General features: G+C 37.0%; 1 protein-coding gene across 2 annotated transcripts in view; it reads right to left on the bottom strand.

Annotated features, from left to right (window-relative positions):
- The window catches only part of ATP13A3 (ATPase 13A3), a gene marked incomplete at both ends in the record, with an annotated part of 54,504 nt that overhangs the window by 25,588 nt on the left and 13,415 nt on the right, over positions 1-15,501 (bottom strand). The window contains 7 exons of one of the 2 annotated variants that reach the window (XM_082003918.1): positions 261-330; positions 979-1,059; positions 4,709-4,779; positions 5,095-5,265; positions 6,074-6,247; positions 8,186-8,279; positions 13,022-13,068. In XM_082003918.1, the coding sequence (XP_081860044.1) occupies positions 261-330; positions 979-1,059; positions 4,709-4,779; positions 5,095-5,265; positions 6,074-6,247; positions 8,186-8,279; positions 13,022-13,068 (708 nt within the window). Of the gene's footprint in view, positions 1-260; positions 331-978; positions 1,060-4,708; positions 4,780-5,094; positions 5,266-6,073; positions 6,248-8,185; positions 8,280-13,021; positions 13,069-15,501 lie in introns of those variants that run through there. The other variant, XM_082003919.1, reaches the window with a different exon arrangement.

Here is a 15,501-nt window from a genome sequence, read left to right as displayed (position 1 = left end):
CCTCTTGAAGAATTCTGACACCTGTTCTAACATCCTTGCTAAGGCACCAGGCCTCTTGCTAAGGCTCTGAAGAGCTTACAGCTAAGGCCTCTTAAGCGTGGAGATCCGAAAAATAAAGGTCCATATCATTTTGCTTTACAGTGCAGGGCTCTGGGGGAAGGTTTCCGTTTTACATTATTAGTTGAACACCAGTCCAATAGTCTTTGTACTTAAAGTAACTTTTAATGATACACTTTTTTTAAATTTGCTAAAGAACTTACCTCCTTAATCAGAAGCTTAAAAATGGAAGGCACTTTCACAGCAATTTCATTTACTCCATAGAATGCTTTTCTGCATTAAAAACAGGAAAACAATCAAAAGATTGTTATTAGAAATCTTATTCAAAGTAATTCCATTAATATGAGAAAGTAAAATTTTACTTAATCTGTGACCCCTTTATTATACTGTTTCAAAAGGTGTTTATCAGAAAACATTTACCTAGTGAGATGTTCTGATATGAAGATGATTATTTTATACTTCAATTTAAACTGTAACTTAATTTTTAGGTTCTTTCATATAAGATATTCCTATAAACTGGGCATAGGTCCAGTGTTATTAAACATGTCATTCTAAAAGCTAATACGGGGTTCTCATTAACTTAAGCTCAAACAAGTGGCATCTGCCAAGGTGGTTGAAAACGTAACTGCTTGCAGTTTCAGAAATTTCAGAAACATATTCTGAATTACTTTAAGCAATAGTTCCAATTCCCATGGTCAATGTAGCTTGAGAAAAGTAACTCAACACGGTATCAGAGTCTAGTCCCTACTCAATGTACAGGTAAGAAAAACAAAAATTTCATACATCTAAGAGCCTTCGTTGAAGGAAGTGTAAGAGCCTGTCTGTAAATGTTAATCACTCAATTGTCTTCTAGTTTTGTTAACACTTTGAGCACAGGTAAGGGAACATAAACAATTCTTCCCTCAAATATTGTAACATTACCTGTAATCATGCATTCCCTTTGTCAGTCCTGTGCTGTGTTCATTATGAATTGAAGAACAGAATGTAGATTCATCTAGACCTCTAAGTAAAGGAAAAAGTCAGTGAGTTGTTTAAGAAACCTGATATTTAAAATTAAGTATTCAGTAACTGAAGAGCTAGGCCTTTGCCAAGAGTTACACTTATTACAAAAGAACAAAGTCTATGGATTAAAGTTTTTCTAGCTATTTTTGTTACAACTGCAGACACTAATAAGATGTTAAAAGCAGCCCTCTTGTTGACACATCTTACTCTGAAGGACAGTCATATCTATTTCAATCAAAATGGAGATATACTTAAAAAAATGAAGTCAAACACTAGCATAACTAGTATTCAAAGGCCTCTAAATAAAGAAAATGCAAGCAAGTTTTATAAAACGTTATATGAAATCAATATGGATTAGTACTTCTTCAAATTATCTTCTGTCTCTATGTAGCAATGGAAGCATTTCAGAAACAATACTTAATTTATCAAATAAATCTATACTGAAGCTATTTTGCAGCATCTCGCTATCAAAATTTTATCCATGACTAGGTAAAGTACAGTCCATGTTTTAAGCACTTCCTTATCACTAGAACTCATCTTCACAGGACTTTTCTACATGCTGTGAAAGCAAATGCTATAATTTAGAAGATCTGCAGATAAGCAAGCACACCTGAAACATCATTGTATTTACAGCTATGGGATAATTTCAACTACCAAACTCAGTAAATCAGACATATCATGCACAATACCCAGGCATTTTCTAGCGGATATACTTTGGATGCACAGGAAAATATCATTACCTTCCAAAAGGCTTTCACAGATGACATGACAAAACCAGCATGATTCAACACAAGTCTTTTTTATATTGGATATTTATTAAGTTATCTAGTAGAAAGGATTCAGAGTTGTCCCAGTGAAGAAAAAACTCTTTATTGTGCATATATAGTAACGATTATTTCCATACTCTAGAACACTGGGAAAGCTTTAAACATCCTCACTATTGCAAAGGCTAGGACCATGTTTCTGCCAACCTCTCATAAAAGAGAAGGTGAAAATGTTAATGTGCAAATCCGACCACAGGTTTACAAGGTTTCACTAAAATTTTTCAAGTTCAAGGATTTTAAAATGATGATTTTTAGATGAATAAATATACAATTCTCTGTTAATAACTGTTCCTTTCCTCCCATTCTATCCCAAACTATTCAATTTTTCTTTTCCTGCACAAAAAGGAATTTAACAGTGGGTTTAAGAAGGGTCCCTAAAATTAAGTACTTTGTATGCAAATATGCATACCTATGTGTGTAACATCCATGCAAAGACAAAGATTCTAGCAGGATGTTATCTGCTTTTTACAGTACTGTTACAGTACTGAATTCCCAGGACATTTAAAAAAATCCCTGTGTGCACACAGTTTATTACATAAAGCACTCATCAACTCATTCAGAGATTCAGTTGACACTAGCTAAAACAAAACAGACACACAAGGTCAAAGTTGCATCCTCTTTGGCTATGTGACCAAGTCTGATTCAGTTTAAGAACAATTACACTTGCACTTCCTTTGTTTAAAAGAGTGATCTTAACATTACGTTATTATAAAACGAACAATGATATGAAACTCAAGCTCTCATAACCAAATTAGTTGCCCTAGAAATCCTAATTTGCTTCCCTTCTGTACTGTGCTAAGTCTAACTATGTGATCAAACTGTTCCATCTCTGGATACTTGCGTAACTGACTGTACACAGTGAAGCTATCTTCATGATGCAGTATAGTGCTTAGATCACAACTACAACTCTGCTGCTTGCTGTATGCATTTCACTGTAGAGCCCTTAGTCTTATATCCCATCTCCTGAAAACTATTAACTTGATTCTCTACCATGTTATTAGGTAATACCGATTTCTGCTTTTCACATAAACTGAAGAACAGATTAAGAAAAAGTATCTTGACGATGGACTTCTTTTCAGAATTTTTTATCATTCATTAAGTTCAGCTATTATTTCCGAGGTGGTATCTAGCACTTCACTACACGATCATACCTACTTCAGAGAAGTTATAGCAAACTCATTCTTATTTGACCTTGTGCAAGTGACTTGGTAGTCTGCCAGTATCAGGTATGTCTCAGATCCAGCTGTTTCCCCTCTTCGTTATCCAACTGCTAAATAATGGTGTCCAGCTCAGCTACAGTACCTGACTAAACAAGTGGTCAGGCTCAGTCATTGCCAATACATCAAACAAATGAAAGTTTGGCACATCAGCAAGAATGTGATAGAATAAATGCTCACATAACTTCACAGGCATATCTGAGATTTTTCTGGGGCTTATAAATCGGCTGAGTTATCACAAGAACATCAAAAGGCACAGTCAAACAGCCAACAAATGCCAAGTGTCAAGTCACTGCTTTAATATTAAGGAACAACTTTTTTTTTCTAAACACATGGAGTCATAGGATTTTTCCCCATACCTGCTCTTATTATAGAAGTATAGTTTTAATTTGAGGGTTTTTTTTAATCTCATCTGTAGAAAATACTCCCTTTGAACAGTTTAAATTATCAACACTATAGGCATGAAAACAGGACCCTGTAATGTAAAATGACAAGTGTCACTACCTGCACCACTGTAATTCATGGGAGGCTTAACATAAAAAATGCATACAAAGCTTTTAATTATTTACACATGAACTGAGACATTTCCACCCTCCCAGAGGAGGAGATCCCAGTTTTGTAACTGCTTGTATTACGATCATTTCTTTTAAATTGTTGTCATTGCTGATAACTTTCCATACTATTTGCACACACTTTTCTGGGGAAACAAGAAAAATTTGCAGAGTGTGTTTCTTCTTACAGAAATTTTGGCTATTTTTCTTTCCTGCACTCAGTGGTCATTCATTTTTTCTGTATGTACTTCTTGGACTTTTCCATATGATGGCTCAATGCAGTGAACATTGATTTAAGTTAAAATGAGGTTATATTTCTGACCTGAACTTCTTATGTTAACAAGCATTTGTCAAAACCAGACAAGTCTGTTCATTTAACTTGTTAGCACTACGAGAAGGCCCTACCAGTAGCATCAGAAAAAAGAATATTCTTCAACCCTAAGATCATGCAACAGTGCTGCTGGATAAAAGAAAATACAGCGCATCACATTCAGTGAGCGCAGCTAGTACTGCCCACTAAAAGATATTTTATATCAATGCAAGAGACCTGTTTTTGTTACCAGAGAGTAACAGAGGTATCAAATTCAGCTCAACCGAACTAAAAAGTAGCAGCACAGACCTACACAAAGATGAGCAACAAGGAATTTGCTGAATTCCCCTCTTCCTATATACACCTTCTGGGTCTAGCTCAGTAACAATGCAAAAAATATAAGTTATTCCATCAGAAGGAATTTAAGAGTTTACAGAAGAACTATTGCCTGTAAACAAGTGCTCTGATTCTCAAATAACACTCTAAGAACAGGCAAAAAGCCTGCAGAGGCATGCAGCCTGTCACTCTATACGAATCATGCTTGATAAAGATAGATTAAACAAACACATTCCTTCCAAAGTCACACAGAGTTAAAATCTCACTGCTCTCACTATGGTTCAAAGACTCAAGGAGCTAAAACAGCTGGTCAGGTATATGATAGCAATTTTCAACATGTTCTTAGGCATGTTACTGTATTCTTTAAAAAATGTAGTTTGAAGCATAGCACAAAAGAAAAGGTATTCTTACCGTACAACATCAAAACTTTGAACTGAATCATTCCAGAAATACTTCACGCTGTGATGTGTGAAATAACGAATCTGCAAGGGCAACATAGATAATTAAACTAGCACCACTTAACACCTCTCTTCTGACTGTCTTTATTCTGAAGAGCAATAGAAAGTGAATTTAGAAAAACTTCAGTGAAAAATGGCTAGTTTTCTTTCAAAATAATCTTTCTAGCATTCTACAATTTCCAGTAACAGGTTATTATTGAGGAAAAGATTTGTGCTCCACCTAAAGAATGAGTTAGCCTTTTAGAAAAAAGTAGTAACTCATGTACTGTATTGTGTATCTCTAGATACTACTTGAGATACTTTGAAAATTAGCAAGCATGGAACTGCAGGCTTACTTACAGGCAAGTATTTTTTCAAATCATTTTTATTCTCTTCTGCAGCAGTTTCACAGAAATGAACAGCATGGCCATTTGAAAGCTTGTGTACAGTAGGGTTAGGATTCTGTAAAGGATTGGCTCCCAAAGAAGGCATAAGGCGAACCTTTGCACAAAACCATATCTTGAATTCATCCTGACAAAGAGGGGAAAAAAATGAGTTGGTTCACAGCATTTAACAGCATTTTACTGCAACAGCCGTAGCAAAATGTGTCAGCAGCAGATGACAGATTAGCAGAGCCCACAGGTAACTACAGAAGATAACTCCAAGTTAGTATCAGCTACCTTAAGAATACATTTTCTTCTCACAATTCTAAAAGTGTATTTTTGCACACTGAAAGATTTTTCTTTTTTTTTTTTTTTAAACAATGAGTCTTGGTACTTGAATTTTGACAATTTCAGCACTTCACAATTTAATACAGTTGTTCTGTAGTAGGAGGAACTATGGGATTCCTATGCATTCAGCTGCACTCACCCTGTAACTTCAAATAACTGAGGATTTAACACAAGACCATAACCAAGGACTGTACACAGCAATTGTGGAAGAAAATAACTTGAAATCAAACCACACTTAGGTCCACAGTTTCACCTTAATTCAACAAATGTGCCTTTGCTGAACACAGGAGGGGAAACCTGAAAACCATGTTATCAGGTTATATGAACAGGGTATCTGTTCTGTAGCTTTTGATGACAACAGCATTGATGTATTTAATTCTTAAAATCCAAAAGCAAAGACTTTCTTTTTGCTATGCTCTCTGCAAACAGCTATCAGCCTTCCCATACAGGCAGCAAAGCTATGTACCGTATCAAGGAGCACAGTTCCGCAGTGCTGTAAAACAAAATCATGTCTACATTGCAGGCAAGGATTTGTGTATTTTAGCAAGAAGCAAGAGGGATGTGAAACAACTGCAAACTGGGAGAAGTGCACCCTCCTATAGACTTACAGTTGTTCTCAGCAGAACCACTTCACAGTCTTTAAGTGTAGTCCTTTTGCATGTTGCTTTCACACGCCACTGAGGCATCCAGTAGAGGAGGAGGAGAAGAAAGCCACCAGAACAGACCACTCCTACAGTAACTAGCACCAACTTCCAGCGACATAGATCATAGCCATAGATCTCCTGCATGGAAACAGAGAAACAAATAACAATGACCCTCCTAATTACTCTGGGTCAGGAAGCCAACATTCATTTTTCCATAGACTGCAGCATTTGAAGCGAATCAAATTTCAAAGCCATTTTCTTCTTTGTCTTTTCTGGGGGAAGGAAAGATTTTTAAAAGTTAATACATGATGGAGTGGCAACAAAAAGGAATACTGTTTTGCTTGGTCAGATATACAAACATCAGTAAAAGCCTGACAAAGGCAGAACATCCACATTGTTTAAAACATCTCATTGCAGGACCCATCTCCTCTCTGCACTGCTCCCTAAGGACTGAGGTTGCAACACCACCTGCCCTGTCAGCGAGCAGCCAAATTTTTGACCATGATACAGCACAAGTCAGATAAGCATTTAAGAGCAAAAACTTATGTGGTTTTGTCAAATGCCGATTTTACCACATTAGCATTTGATTAGCTAGCATACAGAGTTTTGAATTACGGGTGCTAGCTGAATTTCATACTTGCTAACCAAGCCAGTAAATATACTTATCAAATGTTATTTTTTAGTAGAGAAACTGGCTTATTTTGCCTGTTACTTAGTAAGAAATGCTACTGTGAAACATTAGAAACTGCAAGCCACATCGTCAAAGGTTTTGTAACTTGCACCAGCTGGAAAAATCCTCTTCTCCCATTAAAAAAAAAACCTCACAAAGTATTAAGCGTGTCTTGGTCAAAGGCAAGTACCAACTTAACCTGATGATAGCCAGGAACAGAAAATAATTCAGTGACTTACTAGATGCTGTGTTACATTCCTGAGTTTCACATTACATCATTAGATTTTATTTCCCGCTGCAAAAGAGGCAATGAAGTTTCCCACCGAGTCCCACCCACGTTGTTCATATTGACACCAACTTTTTGCAATTTTTTTTTACTTGTCATTAAACAATATTAAAACTGTTTAAACTCCTTTCCTAAGAAAAAGCTTTTCAACAAATTTGTTTTGCAGTTCTTCCCAGCTGACAAAAAGCAGAGATAAAACCCATTCTCTGTTACCCCCAAAACACTGGAGCCAGTTTTCACTCCTTACCCATAAAAACAGGTCAGTGAAAGATAGTAGGAGAGGTTAATGCTTCTTGTGGGGCAAAACAAAATTATTTCATCTGGAAGTCATTTATTTTAGTGATTAGACCATAAGTATCTTGGTTTCATTTGTTGTTGTAAGGTGTATTTGCCTGCTCCCTGTATTAGGGCTGGTCTAGCAAAGAGCAGCTTTTCTTAGCAGCGTGCACAAAGAAGGAACAAGGACTTCAATTCACAGGAGTCTACCATTTTTTAAAACAAAAATCCCTATATACCCCAAATATTTTCTGCTGCCTCTAGAATGGGCTAAAAATTTAAAGATCAACTGCCACTATTTTCGTGTCAAAGCTAACTGCTGCATCTTCCACGTAAACAGTAAGATATCATTGCTCTAGTAGGAAGCAAGGTTTATGTGCTACCAAATACCCATAAAACTGCTTGCCATGCTTTAGGGAGTGGGTCTTATCTGCATAAATATGAATATGCAAGAGTACGCAGAGTACAGTCAGATTACAGAGCATTAACCTTTTTTAAATGACAAGAAAAAAACCTCCAGGATTTCAAGGGGAAAAAACCCAAAACAACCAACTTTGCTTCCACTTCCCTTTTTTTTTTTTTAAGTACCAAAATCTTCTATCGGACTGCTGACCTCAATGTAGCCAACCCAGAACCTTTGCAAAGGCTTTCAACAAAAATGTTCCTACCCCAAGACTAGATTTCTTAATACCAAAAAAAGATTACCAATGATAACCCTATACAATTGCTAAACTGATTTAAACTGAAACAGCCCGCTTCCTGATGTAATATACCCCTTATAGAGAGAAAATCATGAAAATGTGTTTCTTTCAGTGTATAAAAATAGACAAACACAATTAATTACCATCTCATCTTCCTCTGCTTTATTGACAAATTTCTTTTCTTCTTTCTCCATGTTTAGTATGATATGGAACTTCTCAACTTGAGATATGGAAGACCTTTAACAACAAAAGAATTAAAAATTGAAGCAACATTACTGATTTTATACCTAAGTATTAGGTTGTTTTGAGTTATTTTCTGTAAGTGCATACATATAAAACACACTGACAACATGTTAATATAGATCTTAAATTTGCACTGCTACTAGCTTCCATTAGTAACAACCCAAGGACCTCCAGTAAAGGTTTAAGACTGAACACTGAATAAATACAAGTGAAATACTGCAGAAACAGCAGGCTTTGAAGGAGGGAAAAGAGACTGTACCAATTTAACTCGGCTACATTCTACACGCAGCAAGCATTTTTTGGTACATTCTACAAACTTCACGATGGAAACATAAATTAAACCTGTAGAAAAAGCTTAAAAGTAGGTCAAGATTACACATTTATATTATTCTACATGTTAATAGCTCAAATCAGATGCTTTGAAAAGCCAGACTATCAAGAGTAAACGTATTGTACCCCCTAGATGTGCATTTCTCATCTGAGCAGAAAAATAAGTACATGCTAAAAACAGTTTAGTCCCCAGTTTAGTATTTCTAAATCAAGATATGCTTGATGGTCAGTTAGTCTTTTCCCTTCCTTCCAATTCTTTTACCATTCAATTTGCATCAATGGGTTTGTTATTGTGAATTTCTCATAGTTGCAAATCTTGAGGGGTGCTTTGAGGATAGATTATGATCACAAGTTTCATGAATAGGGAAAGACACGAAAAAATATGAAGCTGTCTATGAGACTAACATAGTGCACACAGATCCCTATGCCAATATGGTAGAACTACAAAAGGCTACAACATACTGTGAGGCTCATCAGAAGTCTCAACATCACGTAAACCAAGAAAAAACAAAGATATCAAGTCAAAAAGCTAAATTCCTGAAATTAAAACTGCATTTAACCTTCACTTGGGCCCTCCTACACATGTTAATTGTACACAATTTATAATTAATGCACCCACATCACATTTCCACAGGACTACCTACCACAGGTAAAACCACTGAATAGCCAGTGATCACCTGCCAAGACATGGACTATCATTCTCTGCACTGACATTGTACAGCCTTCATTTTTATTTACTGCACATACATAAATCTCTCTGAAGACAGCACTTACTACCACAGCATATAAGCAGTCCTCCAGTATTAAGGACTGTCTGTCATAGAACAAGTAGATATTTGTCATTGCCATTTTTCAGACAGAAGGCTGTCACAAAAAAGAAATCAAGGTGAAAGCCATCCATTTAACTCCATTGAAGACAAGGATGCCACTATTCAAAATAGTGTAGCTTTATGATGAAAGCACAACAATTACCAAGTTCTTTCTAAAGAAAGAACTGTCATTAACTCCCCAACACTTTCACAAACCACATCACCAGACTCCAAGTCAGATCCTCTCCAAGCCAGCTCCTGGATCCACGCACTTACATTCAGCAGCAATGCCAACTTCAAAAGGTCCTTTCTCCCAACTCCCGCAGTTTATCAACATCATCTCATCCTCGCGTGGTTTCTGCAAGCTACCACCTCCTTTCCAGTTAAGCCAACAAATGAAACAGGAACCCAACAGAAAAGGTTTCTGCTACCGCCGAAATCTGGGTCTCCTCAGAAATCTATTCCCACTGCTGAATAAGGTGCTAGTGGAAGAAACACCCACTGGAAGCAAAGAGCTGCATCACAACACAGGGCTCAATCACAGGTGAAAAACAACTCAGCACTTCATAAACTGAGCCCTTGATACAGTTTGTATTTTGTTCTGTGTGGAAGGAAGCTAATTTGATAACAACTGTCTCCTTTGACAGAAACACCAGCTCACACACTCCTTGCATTGTTAAGCTCAAGATTTTCTATTTCTATCCAATACTGAACTATGACTATCTTTCTTATCACAGATTAATTTGGAAACTAAGCCAAGAGATGTGCACCACTGATACTTTCTTATCTGTTACACAAGTCATGCAAGTTCTAAACCACATTTTTGTTTAAATTGCCACTTTTCCTCACTAAACAGCTTTTTATCCTGGGAAAGATATGTATATGAAACCAGATAAAATCTGTCCTAAACCTACACAGGATTGCTAAGAAAGTTCCTGAGAACAATCATTGAATTAATAACATCAAACAACTTATGTACACCATACAAATCACATTTTCAAACAAGAAGTCATGTAGCCAGAAAATGTTTTGTGTATTTACATAATTATTCTTCTAATAGAGTTCACAGCTCCATGAGACAATTATTAGATTTATCATACTTGAACTAGTCTGCTCTTAAACAAACATGAATTTCCCTGCTATAATGTACTGCAACATCAAAAATAGTGCCAGCGGGCAAAACTCCAACCTTGATGAACTTATCTAGTAACAACTGTACTTGATACAGGATACTGGGCAGCAAAATAAATGCAAACAGCTTCAACATCAATAAATCTCAACTGAGATTTCCATATGGCCAACACGTCAGAACAGGCACCTTAAGGGACACCCTGGCAGCATACGAGAGAAGTGCAATTGCTTTAATTTAGCGTTGTTCCACAGCTAGGAAGAAGCATCAAGTCACCGCTCTGAAGAAGCACGAAGGGAAATCTCAACACTGAGAGCACCAGCAATAATTCCTGTGATTCAATGAGTTCTTTGAACAGCTGGGTAGAATCACACAGGGAATACATGAGGAGCATTAGGAGGCTATTTTTGACTCATATCATTAGCTCCATCTGCATTATTTTATACAGACTCACTTACTGAGCAATCTCCAACTAACACACACATTCTCAATATTTCACTTACTGCCTGTAATCTTCCGTATTAAACTCAAATTCAAATCTCTAAACTTAGAAAATATTAGAGATCTTTTCTTAGTTGATAGGTCATGAAAATCATTACTATTCAGCAACAAACAGCAGCACTCTTTCTCCAATATTATCCCTTTTGAGACATCATCAGCCCAAGCTCATCATCAAGAGTTCAAATGCATAACGGCTTTGGGTTTGCTTCTCACTGCCCTGACAAAAACTGGGGTTGAACACCACCACCACGGGCTCCACAGGGTTTCCCTCTTTGGAGGTGGCTTCAGGCTGCTGGGTCAGACTGAAGAAAGAAGTAGCAGCACCTCACCAATTCAGAAGGGACTTATGCAATCTACGTTTGATCTTTACTTCTTCTATAATATGGTGGGAAATTAAACATGTCAATACTTTAAACAATTAAATATTTTAATATAAGCCTCAGGCTTTTCAGACTACAAGGGAGTATGACATTTTATTAGTACTTGAATTGAGTGAAATCCACTCACAAGAAGCAATGTGAGCTCAGGAATATTCAAATATTCAAGTGCCCCTGATGCAAGGGCTGCCACTTCGCCTCTCTCCAGCACAAGTTCCCTGGACTGAATGACTAGAGAAGTCCTTTCCCCCTTTAACAAACTGAAAATAGCAACCAAAAAGCACTATTTATTCCTTTTAAAGAAAGGGGCCAAAACCAATGGAAATGGTGAAAGTTACTGCCACTCCATTTACATAATTTGTACACTCATTGAGCTACTATTGTATAGCTAAGCATATTCTAGAGTTAGAAAAGTAGGAATTATCAAAAAGGTCTGTAAAAGAAATGCTGTTTGCCACTGAGACTAAGAGAATGATATAGTTTGTAACATTTTAGAACACAGCTATAAATTTAACAAATGGTATAGCGATCAGATGAACAGCATCTGAACTGTAAGTACTTCTAAGAGTATACATTTGAATCCCAAGCTTACACAGTAAATCTGCACCACTGTAAAAAAAAAGTATATCACAATTAAGTTAAACTGCATTTGCTATTTGTCTCTGTCCTGAAGAGTATGTAGCTATGAGTAGGACAGCACCTAGAGTTTCAGATTTAAGTTGCTATTCTTTTGGAGCTAAAGTAGATCACAAATTGAATCACTGGAGAAATTACAGCAGCGTACAGATCTTAAAACTACATGCATCCCCCACAGTGAAGAAAATGTTGCACCTTTTCTGAATATCTACTTGTTGATCTATCCTAACTAAATAACCAGGATACCAAGCCATTCTACCAAAATATATATAGGCAATAAACATTTGTAGCAATAGTATAAAAGGTGCAAGTGAACTCATGGCGTATTTGTTAAGGAAAATGTTGTTAAAGACCTACAGCAAGTCTCAGTATGCCTGAAGAGTTCTGCAAGCCACACTTTCAAAGGACTACTAGCTTATCTGAAGTCAGTTTTCTAATAGTTGGCATAGTTAAACTACTTCAGTGCAAATTTTACCCTTCAAGCCTGATTTAGGTGGTGGGAAGCAAAGAGACCTTCCCTCTTATCAACATTTGTCCCAAGTGCATAATCCTTAAAAACTAATTCTGCTTTAGCATATGTACATTGCCATCAGTTTATTCTTTTTTCCAGTTTAACTGTAAGTTTCATAATTTCAAAAGAAAAATTCCAAGGTCCGGAAACACTATAGCTACAAAAGAAGAAACTTTTGAGATCTCCTGCAGTCACTGGGTAAATTTAAATATCAAGTTTCTCAGATGAAAATATAATTTTGACAGCTCAAATCTTTAGTAAAATCCATGTATGGATATGCATATAAAATTATCAAGTTGTTACATATGCTCACATTCTGTCATCATTCGTCAGCTTAAAATACACAAGTAAATAAACTTACAAACTGGATCTTAAACATTCCCTATTTTATTATTTTCAGATATTTGTAAAAATCCTGAGACAACTAAAAGAGTTTCTCTTACCAACAAGCAGTCCAGCAGCTGTCCTCTGCACTTGCTTTTGTTATCATGAGTTAGTGAGGCAGTTCTTAATAACTGAGACCCTATCTACAAGGGAAGTCCTGACAAATGAACTATTTTGTCTAAAATCTAAAAAAAGTCTCCAAGGGCTTTTCAAACTGTTATCAAAAGATTAACATATCAAAGAAAATTTGGCACTGCTTGGAATGCCTTTTTTTTTCTCTTCCCTCCAGTGTGGCCGAACAATTGCAAGACTGTGGCCGGGCTGGCGCGGAGGCTGCGCTTCCAGGCATCAGCCGCCCGGTCCAGCTCCTTCTATTCAAACCATAAATGCCTCACCAGGAGCCTGCAGACAGCTTCAGGTCTATGCACGAGTCCTGATATTATCTGGCCAGCTAAAAGCATGTATGTTTCTGACCAAACCCTTCCTTGTATTTACAGCTGCCGTGAGTGAAGACAACAACATTCATTTTGAGGAGCTAATCGATGATAAAGGCAGCAGTTAAGAAATACACACATTTCTCACTCTCAGCAGTTTACAGTTTCTCACAGAGTAAAATGAAGCAATCACATACACCAAATGAGACGACCTTTAGAGCTCAACTGCTACAAAGCTAAAACAGGTAACTTGGCCACTACCCAAACGATGCAGAAATAAGTTACGTTTCTGTACAAGAGAAGGATCAACCAGCACTGCTTTGGTCAGAACATGAAGGGCAAATGAAAAGATTTAACAAAGCAGACAGGGAAAGTGAGACACACCAAATTTAAAAACCACCTATGTGCAGCCATTAATACAAGTCAATCTTCCTCAGGTCCCTAAGTGTCATTAAATAAACCAAGCACCATAAATTTCTACAGGAAGAGAATGAGACAAAAAAATCCCAAAACAATTGGCCTGTCTAGAAAAATATTATGATACAGATCAAACATGAATCATATTCCTGAAATCTGATCTAGTGTCTTACTAAGTGACCAGTCCGGCTCTCCTGGGTCCAAAAGGATCCATTACGGTATCCATACCAGCTACTGAAAGACTCTTCAAGTCCTTTTCAAGAACGTATTTACAACAAATATATCCTCCATTAAGAGACACTTCACAGCTCTGGAGTTGAAAATTAAGTTTCTGAATGGCCTGATGTCATTACAAGTCTTTCAAATTTCTGAATTTTAAAAAAAATATCTTTAACAGTCATTCCTAACTGCAGATAGTGCCTGTTGCATAGCAGACAGACATCATCTTCAACTATATCCTGACTAGCTGTCAAAACAGAGAAACCCTGTTCTTTTTGAAACTAGAAAGCCAAACATCATTTTAGTCACTCAGAAACTAAACATTTCTGCACTTTAGAGCCATACTTCCAACCCTTTGCCACGAGAATGAATCAACCCAGCAAGGCAACAGGCCTTACAACGGCAATGTTTACCACCAGGGCTTATTCTTGTCCCAGTAACATGGGATTCCCACACATTCAAAGCAGTTACCAAACAGTCCATTTTCCCACACATTATGGGAAAGGTTTTTGGCATTCATGCAACGCACCTACAGGAGGTAAGCAATTGCTCTTACATATACAAAACACCAACTAATGCTCAATCTCTGCCATATTGGCAGTTAACGGAATTAAAAATTGAAGAAATACTCGAACTAGAAGAGCAGTAACAAGCCAGGAAGAGGTATGTGAGAATACATTCAGTTTCAAAAGACATTTGGTTTCTTAGAAAAGGTGAAAACACAGCCTGGGCTGCGGTTGACCATTAGCAGAAGAGGATAGGATGGCAGTTCATTTTACAAAGTGACTGACACTTCCCCCGGGACCAAGGAAACATTTCTCAGCAGAAAAGGAAAAATCTGTTCTTGACCCAAGATCTCATTTGCCATGCTGCTAACGTGACATCCTGATCTACACAACACTTGGCAGCACTGACTGTGCAAAGTTGCATTCAATACATTGCTTTCAACGCATGTGTAATATTTAATCTGATGTCAGAATTGCAGCAGCCAAGGAAGGATGTTCTAGGTATAGCTTAAGAGACCATACTCTAGAAAAAGCACACTGTTAAAAGAAGCTATAAAAATAGAAGGAAAAGTCTTATCAGCTATTACTACTTGAGCTTGCAGCTCCTGCCCATGCCAGCTGCCAAAGAGTTCCACATACAATACCTGAAAAGCCGACTCTAAAACACTGACTTCATTTAAAATGTGCTGTACCAATAAATCAATGGACAAGGACACAAGGCTAAGAAGATGTAAGGATCAGAAAAAATAAAGACAAAAAATATTCAGAGGCACATTCTTCTCAAAACATTGTCATATAATATGCTGCACACTTTAAGAATCAGTCACAAAAAAAAAGCAAATGAACAGAACATTTCAAGCTTTCAAGAGCTGAAACCAAAGCTTCCGCCCACAGTGCCTTGGACATCAGTCCCGTATTTACTTTTTAGTCCTCTTTCTTTATGTAAGGGATCCTATTTCAGCA

Source organism: Phaethon aethereus (assembly GCF_964289735.1).
Source record: "Phaethon aethereus genome assembly, chromosome: 9".
NCBI classification, from domain to species: domain Eukaryota; kingdom Metazoa; phylum Chordata; class Aves; order Phaethontiformes; family Phaethontidae; genus Phaethon; species Phaethon aethereus.
Note: the sequence above shows the minus strand (reverse complement) of the source record. Positions and strands in the feature narration are given on the sequence as shown.